The sequence below is a fragment of the Podarcis bocagei genome, assembly GCF_964188305.1.
Source record: "Podarcis bocagei genome assembly, chromosome: 12".
Taxonomy (NCBI): domain Eukaryota; kingdom Metazoa; phylum Chordata; class Lepidosauria; order Squamata; family Lacertidae; genus Podarcis; species Podarcis bocagei.
The window spans coordinates 24538502-24558174 of NC_138137.1; the positions used below are offsets into that span (position 1 = coordinate 24538502).

Genomic DNA, 19673 nt, shown 5'->3' on the forward strand with positions numbered 1-19673 from the left:
CCTCCACAATCACAGGGCCGTATGGTTTGCATATTGGACGCAAACAATGCACTGTGGTCTCAGAGAGAAAGACACCATGTTTTCCAAAGGGCGTCTCTTCCCAGGCAGCCTGTCCCCTTCTTTTCCTTCTCCACATAACCCTCTGAAATGGGCTTTTCAATAATAATATTTGTTATGAAGGTTATTGGGTAATTATTGCAGTTTTTGTGAAACAGTCCTTGCTCGAGGTGAAGCCTGTCTCTGGATAATAAATGGCAGCCCTCGCAGTTCATTGCCAGGTTAAGTAAATGCAGAAACTAAGATAAATCTGCACACTCCAGAACTCGCCAGCAGAGCTCGCTTTAGACCAAGTTCACAGTCAACTTGCTTTCTCCGTGGGCAAGGCTTCTCGACTCCGTTGGATCAGGGTCTTTATTGAATAAATAGGATGGCACAATGGCCAGCCTGGATAAATTGCCCGGTCACTGCGCCCCACTTCGCATCCAGAATTTACACATCTACCATTGGAAAGCACATCGCTCCTTTCAGTATAATCTAGTTAATCTCCCACGCTGGTGTCTGGGCATTGCGTTTGATTTTGGAATTCGGTTTCAGTGTTGAAAGCCGTTGAGGCGGCTCTCTTTTTTTAAAAAAAAACCCCAAACAAACAGCCATGCAGAAACTGCATTCCCTTAAAATCTTAGCGAAAAGGGAAGCAGTCAAGGCTTGATGGCAACAAACAAGAGAGCTGGAGATTCTTTTACGGAGATAGGAGCTGCTCCGCTTTTGTATATCTCTGTGGTTAGGGCGTAACAACTCTAGGTCAAAAAGTTGAGGGTCAAAAGTTTACGTTGTGCGCCACTCTTAGTCATGCGCCCAGACAGAGTTTGATGTCAATGTTATAGCCAAGATCTTGACTATCAACACAAAAGATAAAATAGCTTTGAGTTAGGCGTGTATCATAGTATGGACTCCAGGTGAACTCTAGTGGTTGAATGACCTCAATTACCGAGGAAAGGATAGAAAATCCCTCTTTTCAAAGAGTAATGCACGTTGTATTTCATCTTGAATTATCAACCACATTTCCCCCATTGAATATCGTTGGCTGGCAGATGCATCAGGTGAATGCGGGCGCACATTCCTCCCCCCCCCCAGGCAACTGCGCATACACCCACCACCACCAATGCATTTTAAAGTGCGAGTCCTATCAGAGTCCATCGGAAATTCCCATTGGATTTTAATAGTTCTGAATCGCAGAGAAGTGGACTCTTGTTCACACAAGCGTAAGCCATAGTACAATTGTCTGGCTTTTAAGTGCCACAATACTCTGTTTTGTGTGTGTGTGTTGTTCGGCTTTGCTACAACAGACTAACACAGCTAGCCCTCTCAAAAAGGCTCAGTGAGGTGCCAGCTGAGTTCTTAACTTTCCAGTGGGTACCAGAAGACTGATAGCAATATCTGAGGAAACGAGTAGACTGAGATGACGATCTCACTGCCGGATACCGCAGGAGTATAAAATACAAGCATGACAATACTGGAGAAGTTCAGATATGCTGTCTTTCTGAGTGACCCTAAGCAAATTGCATGCCCCCCCCCCCCCAATCCTTTAGGGTTATACGTTTAATAAGAAATATATAGCTTCACCCTTTTGGCCGCCTTATTTAGCCACAATGAAGCTTTATTTTTTCCTTCTTTTTTTCAAGGCGTGTTTGTATCTGAATAACTATTTATTTCAAATAGGGAAGTAGGGATTATTTATTTAGCCATGAGTAGGATTGCTTTCTGAGATGGATTTTCCGTTTTCACTGTGTCTCCAGGTGTTTTGTTTCTTTTGTGTATTTTTTTTTAAATCCGAGAAGGTGCGTTTTTCAGTCCTAAGAAATTCAGAATATTTCACAGAGATCCAGTGAGTGGTTTATTACTAAGCAAATACATAGGAGAGATTGCTCCTTTCAGAGGTGTCGAAACAGAGATAACGTGCAGGAGAAAGTAAGCAAGTTATTATTAGAAGGCTTTATCAATGCTTTGAAAATACACAAAGAACTACGGGACGCCTCCCCGTTCGACAAGAAATAGTTTTAATTATAAGGCGAGGACATTGGGCTTCCAGGAAACATATTTGCAATGTATTTTGGTTTTTCATCAGCGACCTTCTCTTGAAAATTATCTTGCAACGTCCCCCGCCCCCCCGTGTCTCCTATATGTGCTTTTGCACTGAAATTACCACTGTAAGGTGGAGGGGGATGCTATTCACAACACACTGTTAAAAACACGCCTCTGCTATTTCGGTTTTGCCCTTGAAATACTGCATTGCCTATTTGGAAATTTAATTATAGGAAGCATGAACATTGCAAGGCGGAATGTTTGCTTAAACGTCCCTTTTATATACAGAGGACCAAGGAGACTATTTCGAAGACAACACTTCTTTGACTCCGCCTGTCCTGAAAAACTTGACTAAAAAAAACAGAGGGCGAAAAAAAAAGAGAGAATAAGATCTCTGTGGAAAGCAGCAAAGCGAAACCTGGCTTTCTTTTCCAAGGACTCCTAGTGCCAATTTATTTTGCTTCCATTTAAGGTGGAATTTTGGGCGGGGGATGGGAGTAGGGACAAGTTTTTTCAAATACAGAATATTTCCAGAAGGGCCTCAAAGAGCATCTGGAAGAAGTATCGCCTTCTCAAGTCGTTTTCTATTCATTCATTTTTTTAAACGGTAAAAATAAAAACGACACAGTGGGCTTTTGTTGCTTTGATCGGAGTCATACCCATATAGTCGGAGCGTCCTACCTCTAGCGAAGCATAGACACTGGTACTTGGTGCGTAACGTGACCTTTGAAAAGATTAGCCTTCTCAGCCTCAAATGTAGATGCCAATCGCCCCATCTTCCCCTTCTTTAGAATTGTGCTTATTTACGGTCCTGGACGACCAGGACCTCAAAGTCCAGTTACCAAACACACACATACGTACACACACGAGTTAGATCCTTATAAATAACAGGGGGGAAGGAGAACGTCCCAACCTCTTGTCCCAAGAATGAACTCCATAGGAACTCCATCACACCATCCAGTTCCCTGGTAGGACCTTTTGCTGATTCAGAGGAAGTTTAGGATAAACGCAGCCGCTGCGTTATCACAACGTTTACATGTTTTCTCGCACGGCCGCCTTAAGATTCCTTCCCCGTTTGCGAATAAGTGACCCTGCCCAGAGCCTCCTTCTGCCCCTTGCTATTTTTTTAAAAGACGCTCTTAAAGACCTCGGAAGGGGAAGAAAAAAAACCCCCTAAGTCCAAGGCCGAGGTGAACTTCAGGTCAGCGCGTCTAACAAATATGAAAATGTCGCTTTGTGAAGGGCACGCCTTGTTATTTAACAAAGACTGTCAATGTGTAAGATTAATAAGAAACAAAATGCGCCCGGTGTCACTTTTCGGTCACTTTGAAACTTGGGGCAGGCTTGCATTCAAGAGTGAAAGCTGGGTTAAATATATTCAAAATGCCTCGAATCAAATTCAAGCCAGGCTGCCGGGTGTCGCTCTCCACCGCCAACCCGCCAACCCGCCTCCCCCCCTCCGCCCGCGTCTCTATTGCTCGCTCGCTCCCTCTCTCCCTCCCAGGCGCGTGGGCAAGTTGGAAAGTTTAATTGCATAGATTATCTATAAAAGCGCAACCTAAGATTGCGGTGCGCGCGCACACACATCTATATTTACACTCTGAACTTGCTAGTCGGGGTTGGCACACTCTCCGCTTATCCATTTACTTGGTTTGCTCCAGTTCTGAGACCCGCTCCTGTTTCTTGGGAACCTCGGAGTTATCTTGCCATCAACTTTCATTTCGGTCCATCTTCCACGTTCTTCACTGGTTAGCTGCTAAACTTCAGCCTCCCCTGATCTGCGATGATGATGAGGTCTTGGTGCTGAAATCCCCCTCACTGAAATGTGTGTGGTTTTAAAAAAAATTATAGGCGATGCTCTGAAGCAGTTTCAGGAGGCCAGGGTTCAGGGTTCGGTGTAGGTTCGTTCCGGGATTTGCTCCGCGGAGCCATAAATCTCTGGAGGGAGCGGGAGGGGAGGCTGAACGTGGAAACCGCCGCATATGAGATAACAACTTGGTGGTCTTGGCTGGGCTCTTGTTTATGATATGTAAACCGCAAAGACGAGGAACAGGCCCATCTCTGCAGCCTGATAGAATCCCATGGAGGTGGGGGTGGGGGGGAGAGAAACCCTGGCTGCTCCCGCAGCTGAGCAGCTTAGGTCACCTTGGAGATTTACAGCCCCAGCTCTAGAATCGTATTCATTGCTTGTTGCAACTGAGCAAAGGAGACACCCAGTGGAAAGCTGACCAGGGGGAAACAGAGCAGGCTCTGAGATACAATCAGGAGAGCTAATATTAAACAGCCCCTGGGACGTTCTCCGAAGGTAATAATCAGCAGACAAAAAGAGAGAGAAGGTACCTGCTTTCCTTGTATTGTTGTGGTTTCTTTTCTTTTTTTGTTTTGTTTTGGGGAAAAACCTGCGGTTTTGACGCCTGGTGGTTTTCTGGTATTTACTATCGCCCTCAGATGCAAGGGCACCGCTTTATCTCAAGGGAAATTGATAGTGTTTATGTCAGAGGTGCATCTTGCAGTGTTTCTGTGCCAGAATCGCACCGTCCATTTCAGCGTGTGCGAGAAAAGGGGAGGGAAAAGCGAAACAAAACCCTGCGCCTTTGCTTTAGCCGTTTAACACCAACCATGGGCTTAATTGTTGCTGTTTGTTAGTGGCAAAGGGGCAGTTTGCATCCCGGTCTACTATTCCGTGAAACCATAAAACGGGACTGGAGCCGGTTGTCATTCCTACAAATGTCACAGGCGCGCAATCAGCGTTAAAAAGCCAAGTGTTGGATCCTGCTATTTGACTTCCGCATTGTCTGCGAGTGTTTTACGGCCTGGCACTCGCCAGTGGCATCTATTTGCTTCCACAGTGTATGGTGCATTCGAGAAAGCTTTGCATACATAGAATATCCACTGGAGATGTACAAGGTGGGGGGGTGGGGAGGGCTCTTGCCATTTCCAGGACGGAGGTATTTCCGATAGTATCTGGAAACCAGCACATTATTATTATTATTATTATTATTATTATTATTATTATTATTATTATTATTATTACTACTACTATTACTATTACTATTATTGTTGTTATCGTGGAACGAGGTTTCAGCAGTTTAAGGGAGACGCACAGAGAAGAGGAAGGGAAATTCAACGAGAGCATAAAAACGGGACCTATTGAGCGCACTGACACACATTTATACACAAAGAATTGTAGCTGGTTAATCTAGATGCAATCGTCATCCACACGAGCGCTATGAGCGGTTGATACAACCGAAAAAGTCTTCAGTCCACACTTCGAGTGAAATAATCACGATGAGAATGAACACCCCTATTATATGGATCCTTTTCTTAAAACTAAACTGGTTCTTTGGGAAGAGGGCAGAGCAGCATTTTATCAAGTTCCAAATTCTTATTTTTTAAAACTAATATTAATATTATATTATATTAAATGGGTGTGTCCCTAAAGACTCAAATATTAAAAAGGAAGGTGGGTCACTAGACCCACCAAGCGGTTGAATTAATATATACTATAATAAAGGCTAGTTTAACGTCCAGATTTCAATTACCCCATAGGTCAGGCCATCGCCTCCTTTTCCTCCCTGTCTCGCAAACGGATCAATTTCCAGCAATCGTAACGCAGGTCGAAGAGACTATTCACGACGCACAACTGCAATGTTTACGGTACTTGTGAAAGATAACGGTGCATTCTGTTTTAAATAACCAATTCCTCTCCCTTTCTCAAAGGGAAATACTGTTTCCTGGGCACTAGATATCTTTATTTATTTATTTAGGCACGTGAATGGGCTTAATTCTTGATCTTAACTGCCTCTCTAGTCTGCTGGAGGTTTTGATTAAAATCTATTCACCTTTAAAAAAAAAAGTATTTTTATATTGGCCTCTCTATTTAATGATATGCCCCCGCAGCTCCAAATTTGCCACGGGGTGGAAGATTTTAAAAATAATTAAATTATCGTAAAAGAGCAACATTTAAAAGCCCCCGGGAGGTATCAGAGAGAAACAAATAGCTAGTTGCAATTAGGTGGTCTCTGTTTTCATAGGATCGACTGGTCTCATTGATTGCACTGCTACCGTCCAATCACTCATTGATGCCCCCGAAATCACGCGATCTCGGGTGCCCTTTTATGTCTCGGGAGGACACTGCGTTTCCTTTGCTTTCAATGACTTGGTAAGGGCTGGAGATACAGAGAGCGAAACCGTACGCTGCGTTTGATGTTCGGTTTCAGATACATATACAATGCTTTGCTCACACTGTTGCTACTCACGGCCTGATGCTTGTGGTCAGAAATAGCACACATGCGCAAACTCCCAGCTTGCGTTCAGGAGGATATATTATTCCGGAATAAGGACTACCCTTGGTTCCCTCATCATGATAGCGCACAAGGACGTCTTCTGCGACACACACTTTTGGGCTGCCCCAGATCACTCCCTAAACCACCCTGACCCTAAGTAGCACATAGCTGTTTTAAGGGGTAACGACCGTGCGTGGTTAGTCTTAGGTGACCTAGCATGTCAAGCAAGGATCCCTCGCTGCTTTCACTGGGGAAACTCGCTCAAAGCAGCAGCCCCCTCGCCGACAGCTGCATGGCCCGGAGGCTTTCCTCTCGGCCTAATTCTCTAGTTAGGCCGCTTGCGCCGACTTCGGTTCTGACCGCCGCTGTCTGGAGCGCGCAGAAAGGAATCTCCAGCTTCTCCTTGCCTCTGCCGCGAGAAAGGCGAGACAGGCAGGCAGGGACCGTCCTGGGCTTGTCCACCAGCGTTTCATTTCCTGATCCGGGCTCTGCCAACCGCGTAGCAATTGGCCCTGCCGGTCAGGTGGTGGGGGTGGCACTGGTTTGTGTGTGTGTGTTTGCGCGCGCGTGTGTTCCAGGCTCTTGGGGTGGGAACTGGAAAGGAAGGGGGGAGCGGAGGCCCAAACTTTGGCAGCAGGCGCTTGACAACAGCAGCAAGGGGGGTTGGAGGAGGAGGAGGAGGGAGGGAGGGAGGGAAGGAAGGAAAGAGGGAGGGAGGGAAGGAAGGAAGAAGGGGGAGGAGGGGAGGGGCCTCCTCGAGCCCAGAAAAACGACAACGCGAGAAAAATTAGTATTTTTGCACTTCACAAATTAATGACCATGAGTTCGTTTTTGATAAACTCCAACTACATCGAGCCCAAATTCCCTCCTTGCGAGGAATATTCGCAGCTCGGCGGCGGCGGCGGCGGCGGCGGGAGCAGCTACCACCACCACCACCAGAACCAGCCCCACCACCAGCAACCCCATCACCACCATCCTCAGCCGCAGCAGCACCTGCGCCAGCAGCACCACCAGGCTCACGCCGGCCAGCCTCTCCCCGATTACTACCAGCGGCCGAGCAGGGAGCCCGGATACCAGCCGCCAGCGCCGCCGCCGCCTCCTCCGCCTCCTCCTCCCGAGGCGCTGTACCCCGCGCAGCCACCCCACCACTACCCGGAGTCGCCTTATAGCTACAGCAGCCTCAGCGCCACTCCGGGCCAGGAGCAGCCGCCTCCCGGAGCCTCGCCGCCACCGCCTCCTCCGCCGCCCCTGCCTCCTCCTCCGCCACCCCCGCCACCGCCTGCTCCACAGACTCCCGCGCGGAAGGGCCACCATGCCCCGAGCCAGCCCTTGCTCCAAGGCCACGTCCCGCCACCGCCTCAGCCCCACCAGCGCCATTGCGAAGCAGCAGCGGCGGCGACAGCGCCCGGGGGAATCCCTGCCTGCCCGCTCTTGCCGGACAAGAGCCTGCCCGGCCTGAAAGGCAAGGAGCCGGTGGTGTACCCTTGGATGAAGAAGGTCCACGTTAACACGGGTGAGTTGACCACCTTCTTCCAAGGGGAGCCGGGATGCCTTGTATGCGTGTGCGTGGCGAGGTGGAGGAGGCTGGGCTAGGCTGGACTCCGAGGTTGTGTGCATATACGTGTCTGTGTGTGCTGGCGCATTTCCTAAATTTAAAAAAGCGCGCACGCACACGTGAGAAGCCTTTTGTACTCGGGGCCCTTTATCAAGAGATTTACGAGACGCCAAACTGTTAGGGCAGTAATTATAGTCCCCATAAATTTAATCGCCCTGCCTGTGGCTCTGGGCCACGTCTCTTTGAAGCTTTTCTTGAACCCAAATGCCCGTCACCATTTTTTATGGCTCCCCAATTGTCTCCTATTGTCACGAGCCTGTGAACCATTTTCTTCCCCGCTTCTGTGGCTAATCTAAACCCAGTGTCGAGTTATTATATAATAATGATAATGTTCCGTTGCCTTCTTCTCCTTTGTGTCCGTGCGTGTGCGTGTGTGTGTGCGCGCCTGTGTACGCTCAGTCAACCCCAATTACACTGGAGGCGAGCCCAAAAGGTCTCGAACTGCCTACACCAGACAGCAAGTCCTGGAGCTGGAGAAGGAGTTCCATTTTAACCGCTACCTGACCAGGAGGCGACGCATCGAGATCGCGCACACGCTCTGCCTCTCCGAGCGCCAGGTCAAGATTTGGTTTCAGAACAGGAGGATGAAGTGGAAGAAGGACCACAAGCTGCCCAACACCAAGATGCGCTCCTCCAACCCCTCCAGTCTTAGCCAGCAAGCCAAAGCGTCAGCACAGCACCATCAGACCCCACCGCCCAGGGGTAGGGCGACCCCAAACTCAGCAGCGCTCTGATGGCCCGACAGACGCAGGGACACCCTAACCCACCACACGTCCCGCTCCTGCCTGATTTAATTTGCCATAGGGACTATATTAAGGGGCATAAATGCAGAACAAGAAGCAGTCACAGGGCACGTGTGTTTAAACCAAAAACCAAAAACAAACACCTTGGACAAAGTGTTCACCTTCTGTAAATATGACCTTTCCATTCCCACCATGTTTCGTTTTTTAATTTATTTATGGAAATACGGTCCACCTGCAGCATCATTAAAGAGTTGAGGATGGATCCTGTACCTAAGAAGGACCCTTTGCAGATATGTTTTAAGGTGTCAACATATGTTAATAAGTGACTTTGTGACATGTGTGTGTAAATCATAGACTTTGTTTTGTTTCGTGGAACATTCGTGGACTCTCAATTACAGACAGAAGCAAAGCCATCTTATGACGTGGAAGTATTTTGGAAGTTGGAGTGGGGACGTTGCCCAGAGACCCCACCACCCTCCAGCCCTTACCGACCAAGAAAGTATGTTTTCTGTGTAATAAGAACAAAAAAGTGTAGTCTCTGCTGTAGTCGTGATACATTATCCTCCCCCGACGGTGCATTTGTTACTTTTTATAAAAAAAGAACGAAAAAGAAAAGTACACCAATATTGCTATAAAGGCTATTTCTGTCTCCGTGTCTTGCCATAGTCAAACGTCCGTGTACAGTTTGTGAAATCTATGTGTACACATTTGTGAATGTGTGATGTATATATAATGTCCAGTGCTGGTAATAAAATAAAATAAAACCAAACCAAACCACACCTCTCTGTACAAAAATAAAACTTAAGGCACTAGACACACCGTGAGAAGCGTGCATTTGCCTAGAATGTGACTTTGTTGACATAAACATGAAAACTCTCGAGGATGTCATGTGTACATGCTGTTCAACCCATTCCTTAGGAGAGGCCGAGTACCTGCATTATAGTCGAATTAGTTTTATTAAGGAGTAACGTTTCTCCTTCCCAAACACCCGAACCACTTTATGTGTAAGGAAGTCACATCGTTTTCGATGACACTGGCTTCCACATAGGACCATAGACCAAAGCCCCTATGGAAAGCAGAGAGTTGAGAGTAATTCCCATTGAAACAGGTTGCCGGGGGGTGTCGTTGTAGATGGGCTGAATAGGCTGCCATCCAAGTACCCAGTTTTAAGTGAGTTGTGGATCGGCCTGCGCAGCCTGTCCATTTCCCTAAGGAGGCGCTTCGGCTTAGCCACTCCTTCTACACCTTCTACAGGATACAGTCCACTGTGTGTAGAACAAGAAAGGCGTCCATCCCCCCAAATTCTCATTCATGACATGTGTCCTCTGCCTACACCATTGGGGAAATATAGTTCTTTCCCGCCTTGTGTGAAGAGAAACGGGGCTATTCCAGTAGAATGAAGGGAATAATAACAGTAATAGTAACACTGCACTATCAATGCTTAAACATATTGCAGCATCAGTAGTGACCCCTTAGTTTATTCCAGCCGCAGCAACTTTCCACAGGGGGGAAGAGGGCCGAGTTGCAATGGCCCACCGCTCTTCGGCATGGGAACAAACCGGAAGCGTTAAAGCCGCACACCCAAAACATTATGGTAAAGCCAGATGATGCCCTTGACATGGAGGTTCATGGGGGGGGGGTGTCTTCTGAACAGCTTAACCAACCCATGCAATAAGTACAAGTGAAAGTTGCTAGTTTAACTCTACACCCCCATTGACGTTTACTCCGAGGCAAGTCCCACTGTTGCACAGTGAGGCTTATTTCCAGGTAAGTGTGTCTAGGGTTGCACTCTTAAAAGTAGCAATTCTTCAGTCTCCTCCTGGAGAGTGGAATACAGTTCTGGGCCCTTTCTGATATCCAGAACTATAATCCGATGCCGGTTTATATTGGAGACTTAAATGGCGCATTGAGTGCAAAAGCTTGTAGACAGCTCAGACAGAACTGCCGTGGAAGCATAAGCAGATGGTTTAAATGTATCCTTCGTCCATTGGGCTGGGAAGGGTGACACCGCCATTTGAAAAGTTATGGTCTCACTTGCCGTGCAGAAGAGAAGTAAACATTGCTGTGAATAATCTGGAAGTGTGCGTCGAACTGCACCACCCCAAAGGACTTCCTTTCTTATTTACTATATCCTTAAAGTGCCCTGTCCCGTATGTTTGTTTGTTTGTTTGTTGTTAAGAAATAAAAGAGAATAGGCTGGAAAACAATATCGCCCCCTCTCCTCCCTGTTAACATGGACCTCTTTTTGTCTAAAGTCTTTGTTTGGTCTGCCCTAGAGAATTCTCTTCTGGTAAATCCACTGACGCTCGAAAATCAAGAGGAGTGTCCCAAAACTGTTAAATCAGTGATTAGTATTGAAGTATGATTGCGGATCTTCCCTGACTTCCGTAGTCTTACGCTTGGATCACCCCCCTTTCCCTCCCCCTCTTTCTCCATTGTGTGTGTGTGGGGGGGCGAAGAGCCCGAAATGAAATCACGCTGAAAATAGCAATTTTACTAGGAATCATTAATCACCTCCTACAATAAATACTTCTTTGTAATTCAACAGCGATTCTGAAAGGCATTCTCCTGGAAAAAGGTCTGAGAAGACACGAAGGATTTTCCTGGGGAAAATGGGTTCATGTAGAAAGACACAGTCGCTTGGCTGTGCCATGAAAATGTATACTTTCTGGGTGGAGAACCGAACGAAGACTGGAAAATGCACGTGGCAGATCAACATCATTCAAGGTAATGTTTTTATTTGGTTTTTGGGGTTGTTGTTTTCTGTTTATGCCTTTCCCCTTGAAAACGCAGGGCGCTTCACGGTGATGTGTAGGTGTCGAATTTTTTTTAAGCTTGGCTGCCATAATCGATGTAACAATAAGTCCGAAAACTACACCCGACCATTGTCCTGGTTTGTGCGAGGGCAATGGGGAGAGTTCACCGAAAGGACAAATTTTCTATCCCATTAATTGTTTTTTTAAGAGAAGCAGACTGACCCATCAAACCCTTGACCTTTAAAGGCAGGATTCTTTCTAGCTGCTGGACCTAAATCTGCTCCTCTTGCCCTGTTTCACACACACACACACACACACACACACACACACACACACACACACACACACACAGTTACTGCATATTACCAAAGAAAGCTGCTTTGGATCCTAAAGGTGGAAGCGCCTTCATGTTTCAGATAGAGTATATGCAAATACCGGTACTTGAAACAGTCGGGCGTAAAGGTCTAAGCTCTAAGGGGTCCAACCACAAACAAGTAAGGGAGGAGGGCTAGAACTGTGCTGCTTGCCTTTTCCTCCCACTCAGAGATGTGGCATGCGGGGCGCAGGTTTGTTTGTTTGGGTTTTTATTTTATTGCTGCCTTTGGGATTCACTCGTGGCCAGCATCCAGTGCTGAAGAGGGATTGCCACATGGATTCCTGGAGAAGGGACTGGCCATTTTGGGTTGCAGCAGCTACAGGACGAGATGGGTTTGCGTATGTAAGGGAACGAGAAGGGAGGAAGGCCCAGACTGGTGGGATTTGGCAGGTTTCCATCTCATGCTGTCTAGATTTTCCCCAATTTTGTAAGCAGAAAGGTGTGTGTGTATACGTGGCGCTGTGTAGGGTTAGAGGATTGCGAAGGACCGTTTCGTCTCTCTCTCTCCCACCCCCCTGCCCCCAATACACACAACCCATCTTCAAACTTTAGGCTCATATTTGCTAACTTTGAGCGTGTGAAATGATCGCCGCAGGCCTCCAGACGATTCTACAGGCTCCAACACTCCTGGTCCAAGTCCTTCATGCCCAACAGAGGCTACAGAACTAGCTTGAAACTCTGCTCCCCTCCCTACTTTCCTTTTAAGAGAAGTGCCCCTCGGTTTGCTTAGCTTGTTCACTACAGAAATATACAGATCAATATCTTGGTGACACCATTTCACCGGGCAACCTCAGCGTGAACCGACCGGGAAGACCAATAAACAAGAACTGCGAGGTTTTGGATGTGATTTATAGTATGCGGAGAAGGGACATTAAAAAAAAAAGACAGACAGAAAGAGAAAGTTTCAGAAAGAGAAAGTAGTGTCTTTTTCCTACACTTCCATTACAAGAGAGACAGATGGACACCTAAGACAGAAGTGCTACTCTCCGGGCAGAGACAATCTCTGACGCGCAGGATTGGCTAGGTTGAGAAGGAGGAGTAGGTGTGAAGATATTGTTCTTGCCCAGCTTTGAGGGAAATGTTAGCTTTGCAGTTCTGCTAATTGCCAGCTACCTCCAGAGCAGTTTAATTTACTCACTCCTTTGGCCATGCTGCGGCCCAGGAGGATTAGGCCGCCAAGTTCTCTTAACTTCATACTTTGACCCCATTTGAGCTCATTGGTGCTTTTGCCTGTTTCATGAATAATAAGCAGTAGTCCCGTCCCCCCCGTTTTAAAGCACATATTACCCCTCCTGCAAGAATCCTGAAAGCTGTCGTTTACCCCTCCAGAAAACTACAGTTCCCAGCACCTTTAACAAATTATGGTTCCAAGGATTCTTGGGGGAAGCGGGGATGTGCTTTAATTATATGATGCTCAGGCAACTGCAAGTTAGGCGCGTTGAAATCTGGGTTGAATCCAACCTAAGGTACCTGCACTTGGATGCCATTGAAATCGATGCGACAAGTCAGACATTAAGCCTGCAAGCCTAACCCCACTTACCTGGAAGCCACCCTCCTTGCATGCAATGGGGCTTGCTTCTGAGTAGACGTGGCCAGGATTGCTCTGCTAATGCCTGAAACCGGTGGGCCCTAAGTGCAACTAGCTCGTTCTAGATTAAACCCACCGCGCCTAAAGTGCTCGCCAGTCCTCACTGCATCTCATCCAGTCGAGTTTCCGCCTGCCTCGCTTCCTTTCTGGAACTGGCCAAGGTGTGAAACACCTTTGTCTCCCAGGACTGGGTGGCAACACTCCTGCTGACCTCAGAAGAATCAAGTTGTCACCCCATCCGACCAGTTCAAAGGGAATACTGACTAAATAGGGTTATGGCCCACGCCGTGGCCGTTCTCTTACCGACTCGCCTGCCTGACATCCCTACAGCCAGGACTTTTTATCAGGCGGTCCCTGTTGTGATGAAAGGCGTGGGTTCCAAATCATGTCTGCTGCCCCAACCTGCTGCCACTGACAATAAAAAGTCGAATTCAAATGACTGATTCGGGGGCTCGGCCGCTTCATTCTGCCTGGGCCTGACAAGCCCCGCGTTATTAATGCCCAAATGATCTCCCCAGAAACTGAAAAGCTGTCAAAAACCGGCGAGATGATGAGGCCTAAATAAGCAATAGAGAAGCACTGCGAGGGTAGATAAAGGTGTTGCGTCTGTTCTTCTCGGGTATTGAAATTTTAATCTGGCCGGGTTGGGGAGGGGAGGGTTGGGGGTGAAATAGAGAGAGAAAGGATGGGATGTCACGTGACATTAAATAATTAATGCAGATCTTCACGAATGGATCTGTGACGGTCAGTTCTCGCTAGTAGGAGTGATTCTTTCCGAAGTGAAAGGGAACTTCCTCTTTGACTTTTTTTTTAATATATAAAAACCAAAAACCCCAAAAAGCATGCCTACCTGGTTTATCTTTTGCAAGGCTCCTTAAACTCCTTAAGCGAGCAATAAGGGGGATGAGGTCGGTAAGTATGCGCAGGCCGGTCGTGTGCCTGGACTGCCTTTCATTGTTTGCACTTGCCTTCCTTTTTGATTGGGGAGCCTTGACTTAAGCGACGGGGAGATTTACGAAATGTTCCATCTTTGTTGCGAAGCTGCCTTGTGGTCGCATTATGCCTTTTTGGTGATTAAACCTAAAGCGAGGCGAGGCGATTTGATAACGTTGGAGTACTAATTCACAAACTGTGGAAAGTTGCCACAGTGCGGGAGTCCTGGCTTTTTTGTGTGTGTTTCCCCCCCAATTTGCCATGCGTTCATAAATCACCGGCTCGCAGAGCAGGGCCAAGAAGAGAAACCGGAGAGGCGGCGGCGGCGGCAGCAGCAGCAGCAGCAGCAAGCATTGTGAGGAAGGGAATAGAGGCAGGCGAGGGGGGCGGGAGACGACAACAGAAGTCATGGACACATTTCTCTATGACTCATCATTAAGCAGCGCGATTTAGTACCCAGTTTAAAGCACCGCAATTAATAGCAGAGTTTTGTGATAAGGTCCCCCCCCCCTTTAACTCATGGCGTTTTGTTAAGTGCTCCATTGCTACTTTCTAACTTTAAAGCTGCAAAGGAGCAGCCCTCCCCCCCCACCCCAAGAGGTCTCTAAAATATCATAGCATGTAGTTTAATCGTCCCCAAATATACCACCAAAAGCTATTGAATAGCACGATGCTGATTTAATAGTAAGCACATTAAGTGGTTCTGTATGCTACTGCTTTCGATTGTATTACAGTTTGCCACGCGATGGGCTGTCTAGGAAGTAGTTTGAACGTTAAACACCAAAGGAGTTTCCCAGAATAGAGAACTGGTAGGATAGAGAGCGAGCAAGAAATATTATTATACCCTTAAATACTCCTTGGTATAGAAGCAGCTGTCTGGCAAAATCCACGGGCAGTTCCAGAAATCGAAGCATCTTACTAATGTGGGAGTGCAATAAAACCCCCAGTAAGCGATTTAGAGCTTCTCCTTTCTTTTGTCCTGCTAGATGCCTGCTTAGCACCAAATCTAAAATTATAATAGTCATTACCAAACGATCCAATTACCAAAAGCAAATTCTATCATGCCAAGTTCTCCCAAGATGAGATTTAAAACTTTTTTTTTCAAGCCTTCGATGACATTATTCCAAGAAACAGCACTAAGCAATTATTAGCAGTCACTTTTGCTAGCCAGGCGAAGGAGAATCCAGCGGGACATTTAAAGAGGTGGGGAGGCCTGTCAGTGGATTGCGGAAAGCGGGGCGAACATCTCATTGTTACTTTAAATGATTAATAAATATATTTAAATAAAATTATTATTGCTTTGAGAAAGTCAATATCCTTATCTTCAGGCTACTTTTCTGCCAGCGGACCAAAGAACAGCCATTTAAACCCACAACACACGTCTGTTCCCCCCGTTTCAACACTATTTTTGTTGCTATTGTCCCTAGTCTGATTTTTAAGTCAATTGCAGCCAATGGGAGACAGTTCAGGGACGGCAGATCAGGCCCACAGATTCAAGTGTGAGCCTAGTTTCGACCAACGTGTGCCTTGCATTTAAAGGAGAGAGTCACATTCTTCTGCCATTAAACAGAGATGAACGTGGCCAGTTGTATTTAATGTCCTTACTTGATTAAATGATGCTAAACAAAGGCTTCCCAGAGGAATATGAAGCTTACATTTCATAAAAGAGGAATTATAAGATATTCACAGGGAGAATAGTTGTCTTCATAAGAAAGAAGCTTATCTTTCAATTTCATACACGATTGCAAAAGGCAATATTTTTACGTGTGTTTTTTCTAAAAGAAAAAAAAAATACGCAACTCAACAGCGTCCTTTTAATGATTATATACCCACCGAGGATCTGCTAAAACAACTCAGCAGCTGACCCACGTCTTGTCTCGAAAATAATGCTCATCCCCTATAGTTCTCTCATTTAGCTATTGCTTGTTCTTTATTTACAGCACTCCGGTGCACCGGAAAATACGGTTTAAAGACACCTACAATCTGGAAAAAATTCTGCCCGGTGGTTGGAAACGCGAAGAGGTAAGAGCCCTGTGGGTGGAAAGAGGGGGGGGGGGAGAGAAAAGAAACGAATCTGTTGTCCAATTGTTTAAAATAGTTTCATATTGCAGAGAAGAGGATTCGGTTTGCTAGCGCTTGTTACAAAGGTTACTGTGAGCTTCGGGTTTGATAAATAGCTAAATCGGTTGGAATTTTCTGCACTGCGCCAATTCATCTTTCGTCGTCGGTGAATGCACGTCTTGTCAAACAAAGAAATACATAGAGCCTAAGTAAGAGCAATTCTTTGAGAGCCATTCAGAACAGGGAGGGTTGCACACGGGCTGGAAAGAGCTAGAGAAGCCAATGAAGTCTTTAATGAAAATGCATTTTGCTTATAAAATCAGCTCTCTCAGGATAGGCTCGCGATTAAGAGCAGCTCTGCATTTATGATAACCTGCTTGTTGTTTGCTGTTCCGGATGGCTTTAGATTGTTTAGAACATGAGAACAAAAGTCACCTTTACAACTTAGAATACCTGAGTATTCTCTATGGCTGCTAGCAACTACTACGAGGAATCAGTAATATCGCATCTGCTTTCCCTGCTGTTGTAGTGAAATTTAAAATTTTCTCTAGGTGGCCTCGTTTACACCCAGCTGAAGGCAAACGAAATATATTCATTGGTGGCATCTATTCATTGAAAACTGCTCTTAATCCTAATAGAGGTGCCTTGCACTCTTCTCGCGTTTCAGTTCTTAAAATCGATGAAAACGCTTAAAAAGCCACCATATGATTTCCCCCTCTTTTATTAACCAGCATTAGAAGACCAAGGGATATGTAGAGCCGCTTGAGTTTCCTGCTAGAATTACCTGCTTTTATGAGGCTGAAGTACAATTAGTTTAGTTTACTACCTTTTAAACGGCAGGCATAAATTACAAGCCTACAAAGGCTTGTTGTGTTGATTTAGCAGCTTGTTGAAATTCTCCCTGCTAAAAGGCGCTGGGAATGCCCCTTCCTGAGCCATTTCAAGACAAAATGTTGATTTAAAACTATCAACATTCCAAGAAAGGGAGGGGGGGGCAAATTACTTTAAAATACAAAACACTTCCAAGTGTCTGAAATATAGCCTGACCGTATCCTCCCAGAAATAGCCTAGACTTTTCTAAGAATAGTATTCAATGCTTAAATATATATATATTGCACTCGTCCCCATTTCTCTGATAAGGATGCATGAAATTTGGACAAACTTTAAAGGATAATAGATGTGATGTAGCGCAGCTGTCCTAATACTTAAACGAAAAAGATAAAATTATTTAAGGGGGACCCAAAAAACCCCAACCCCCCCCAAAACCTAGTGACATAAAAAACTCACACCAGGCTCTGATAATAACAGAGTCTCTATGAGAACGTCATTTCCTAGTTCTGATGATCTTGCTTTGCATTTTCAGACATAAACGTGACATAAAATATTCAGAGAAGTTCACTCGGTTTCTTCACCGTGTACACAACATTTTAAGGTTAACGTTAATAATCAGCATTCGTTTTGAATGAGGCATATTGCGGAACGGAACTTTAAACTAAGCCCAAAACTCAATTCACCTAAAGCAAAAAGCACAAATCGTTTTATTTAATCTAAGCCTGGATAGCGGAAGGGAAGTCCCACTTTCTTCGGAGGATTCTCTGCTCAGTATATTTACTTGGCAGAAAGTCCCACTGAAATCAATAGGACTTACCTCTGAGTAAATATGCTTAAGCCTTGCAGCTTTCAAATTCGTGGAGACTTTACAGCTTAGTTGCACTTGGATGCTAACCAATCATTTGAAAAACGATGTCCATTGATTTCAGCGCGCGCTCTCTCTCCCTCCAAGTAATTGTGTCTTGGATCTCGACCTCAGCTCTGCTCCGCGCCTTCTTTCTTCCGCATGCATTCCACTGCTATGTGTGCAGAAAGAGGCGGGGCAGCCTAGCCCTGTTCCCTAAAATGAAATGTAGCGTTTTTAGCTCTCCCAAAAGCGTTCAGATTTCCCAGTCCTCGAAGTAACAGATGAAGGCAACGGAGAACCTCCGCGAGGAAGGCGAAATGGGTGGCGAGGCTGCTGCCTTCCTGTCCATTCGCATTTGTATTTCTCAAAATTCAAGATCTCTGAAGTTCGACCCAAGCAAATGAATTCCAGGTCAGCTTTTTGGTGGGTTTTTGTTTTGAAAAAGGAGAAATAATAAGCAGAGTTACCAGGACTCCAGTGAAGCAAGCTTGTCTCCTATAAAGCACAGCCTGAAGAATTAGCTCCTCATAAATCACCAAGAAGTTACTTTTCTTTAGGAGAAAAAACCCCCCACATATTCACTATCCATGCAATACGCACCGGAGTTAATAGTTCAACGGCAGATTTCACATTAACTTGATCGTTAAAACTAATACAGACCTACACAGCAAAGGGCCCTTTCCTTTTTTAAAAATAAGGAAAGGAAAGGGGGAAAGGATGTACTCATAGATGGCGTTAAGGCGTGTAAGTTGAATCTGCACCCCAGAGTTATGATTTATGGCTTTGTAGTTTCTATTTGGTAAAGTCATCTTTCTGCTTCTGACTCAAAGCAGTCGATAACGTTTTACTCGAGATTCAGGAAGATTCGCTGTGGCTCCCTCCCCCATCTGCTCCATTATCCATTAATTTTGGCTGCATTGTTGCTGAAGAACTTCTGAAGGCCTCTTTTGACTGCGCTGAAGGCACTTTAGTTTAAATGCCTAGGAATCCATCTCTTGGATAAGGGTGCTCCCTGTTTAAAGTTTAGCATTTGTCAGTGGAACTATTAGTGATGGACGTGTCTATGACTATTCTACAAGTTTCCCTCGAATACTCCCCTCACTTTCTTTTTTAAGGTTGCTTGTGGCCTAAGCTCTTCAGGTTCTAGTCCTATCAAGCGGTGTGTTTTGGTTCCATTAAAGGCTATGTTCCGGGAGGGGAAATGTATACAGGTAGCTTCGAAGTAATATATCTTTGGGTATTCTGCCACTGAGTTCAGTGGGAAGAAAGAAAGTTGCTTTCAGAAGAACTCTGAGCTTATGAAAACTCTGAGCCTAGAGAGCTTCTGGGTGACAAGGGGAGCTTTTTGTGTGAGCGCAGAAATCCCCGCATTTCCACTTAACACGGTTGTGGAAGGAGATGAAGGTTACTAGTGCGGTTAAATCCACCAACCTCTTAAAAGTTAAGTTGCAGTCAAAGGAAGAGGACGGCTCATAATTTGATCAGAAGGCTGGCAGACGATACATTTCATCTGCTCACACATAGTAAATGGGGTTCTCTCCCTGCCCCAAGCCCT

The 19673-nt window shown here is 45.9% G+C and overlaps 2 protein-coding genes across 8 annotated transcripts in view; both read left to right on the forward strand.

Annotated features, from left to right (window-relative positions):
* HOXA3 (homeobox A3) overlaps positions 1-19673 on the forward strand; it is a 52306-nt gene that overhangs the window by 17241 nt on the left and 15392 nt on the right. For 2 of the 7 annotated variants that reach the window (XM_081164786.1, XM_081164782.1), the window contains exons 2-3: positions 11275-11453; positions 16320-16401. The exons of 1 other annotated variant lie outside the window; for it this stretch is intronic. The gene's annotated coding sequence lies outside the window, so the exon portion shown is untranslated. Of the gene's footprint in view, positions 1-3642; positions 4419-5631; positions 5740-11274; positions 11454-16319; positions 16402-18393; positions 18530-19673 lie in introns of those variants that run through there. 4 more of the 7 variants (XM_081164785.1, XM_081164787.1, XM_081164784.1 and 1 more) reach the window with 4 other exon arrangements.
* Positions 7083-9540, forward strand: HOXA4 (homeobox A4). The gene is made up of 2 exons (XM_081164871.1): positions 7083-7881; positions 8383-9540. The coding sequence occupies exons 1-2, from the start codon at positions 7182-7184 to the stop codon at positions 8715-8717; spliced, it is 1035 nt and encodes a 344-aa protein (XP_081020997.1). The 5' UTR covers positions 7083-7181; the 3' UTR covers positions 8718-9540.

What these genes read in the sequence shown, in the direction of transcription:
- HOXA4 (XM_081164871.1), top strand. Translation starts at nt 7,182, where the DNA reads ATGACCATGAGTTCGTTTTTGATAAACTCCAACTACATCGAGCCCAAA. An exon ending in GAAGGTCCACGTTAACACGG is followed by an intron (nt 7,882 to 8,382) that starts GTGAGTTGACCA and finishes GTGTACGCTCAG; the next exon opens with TCAACCCCAATTACACTGGA.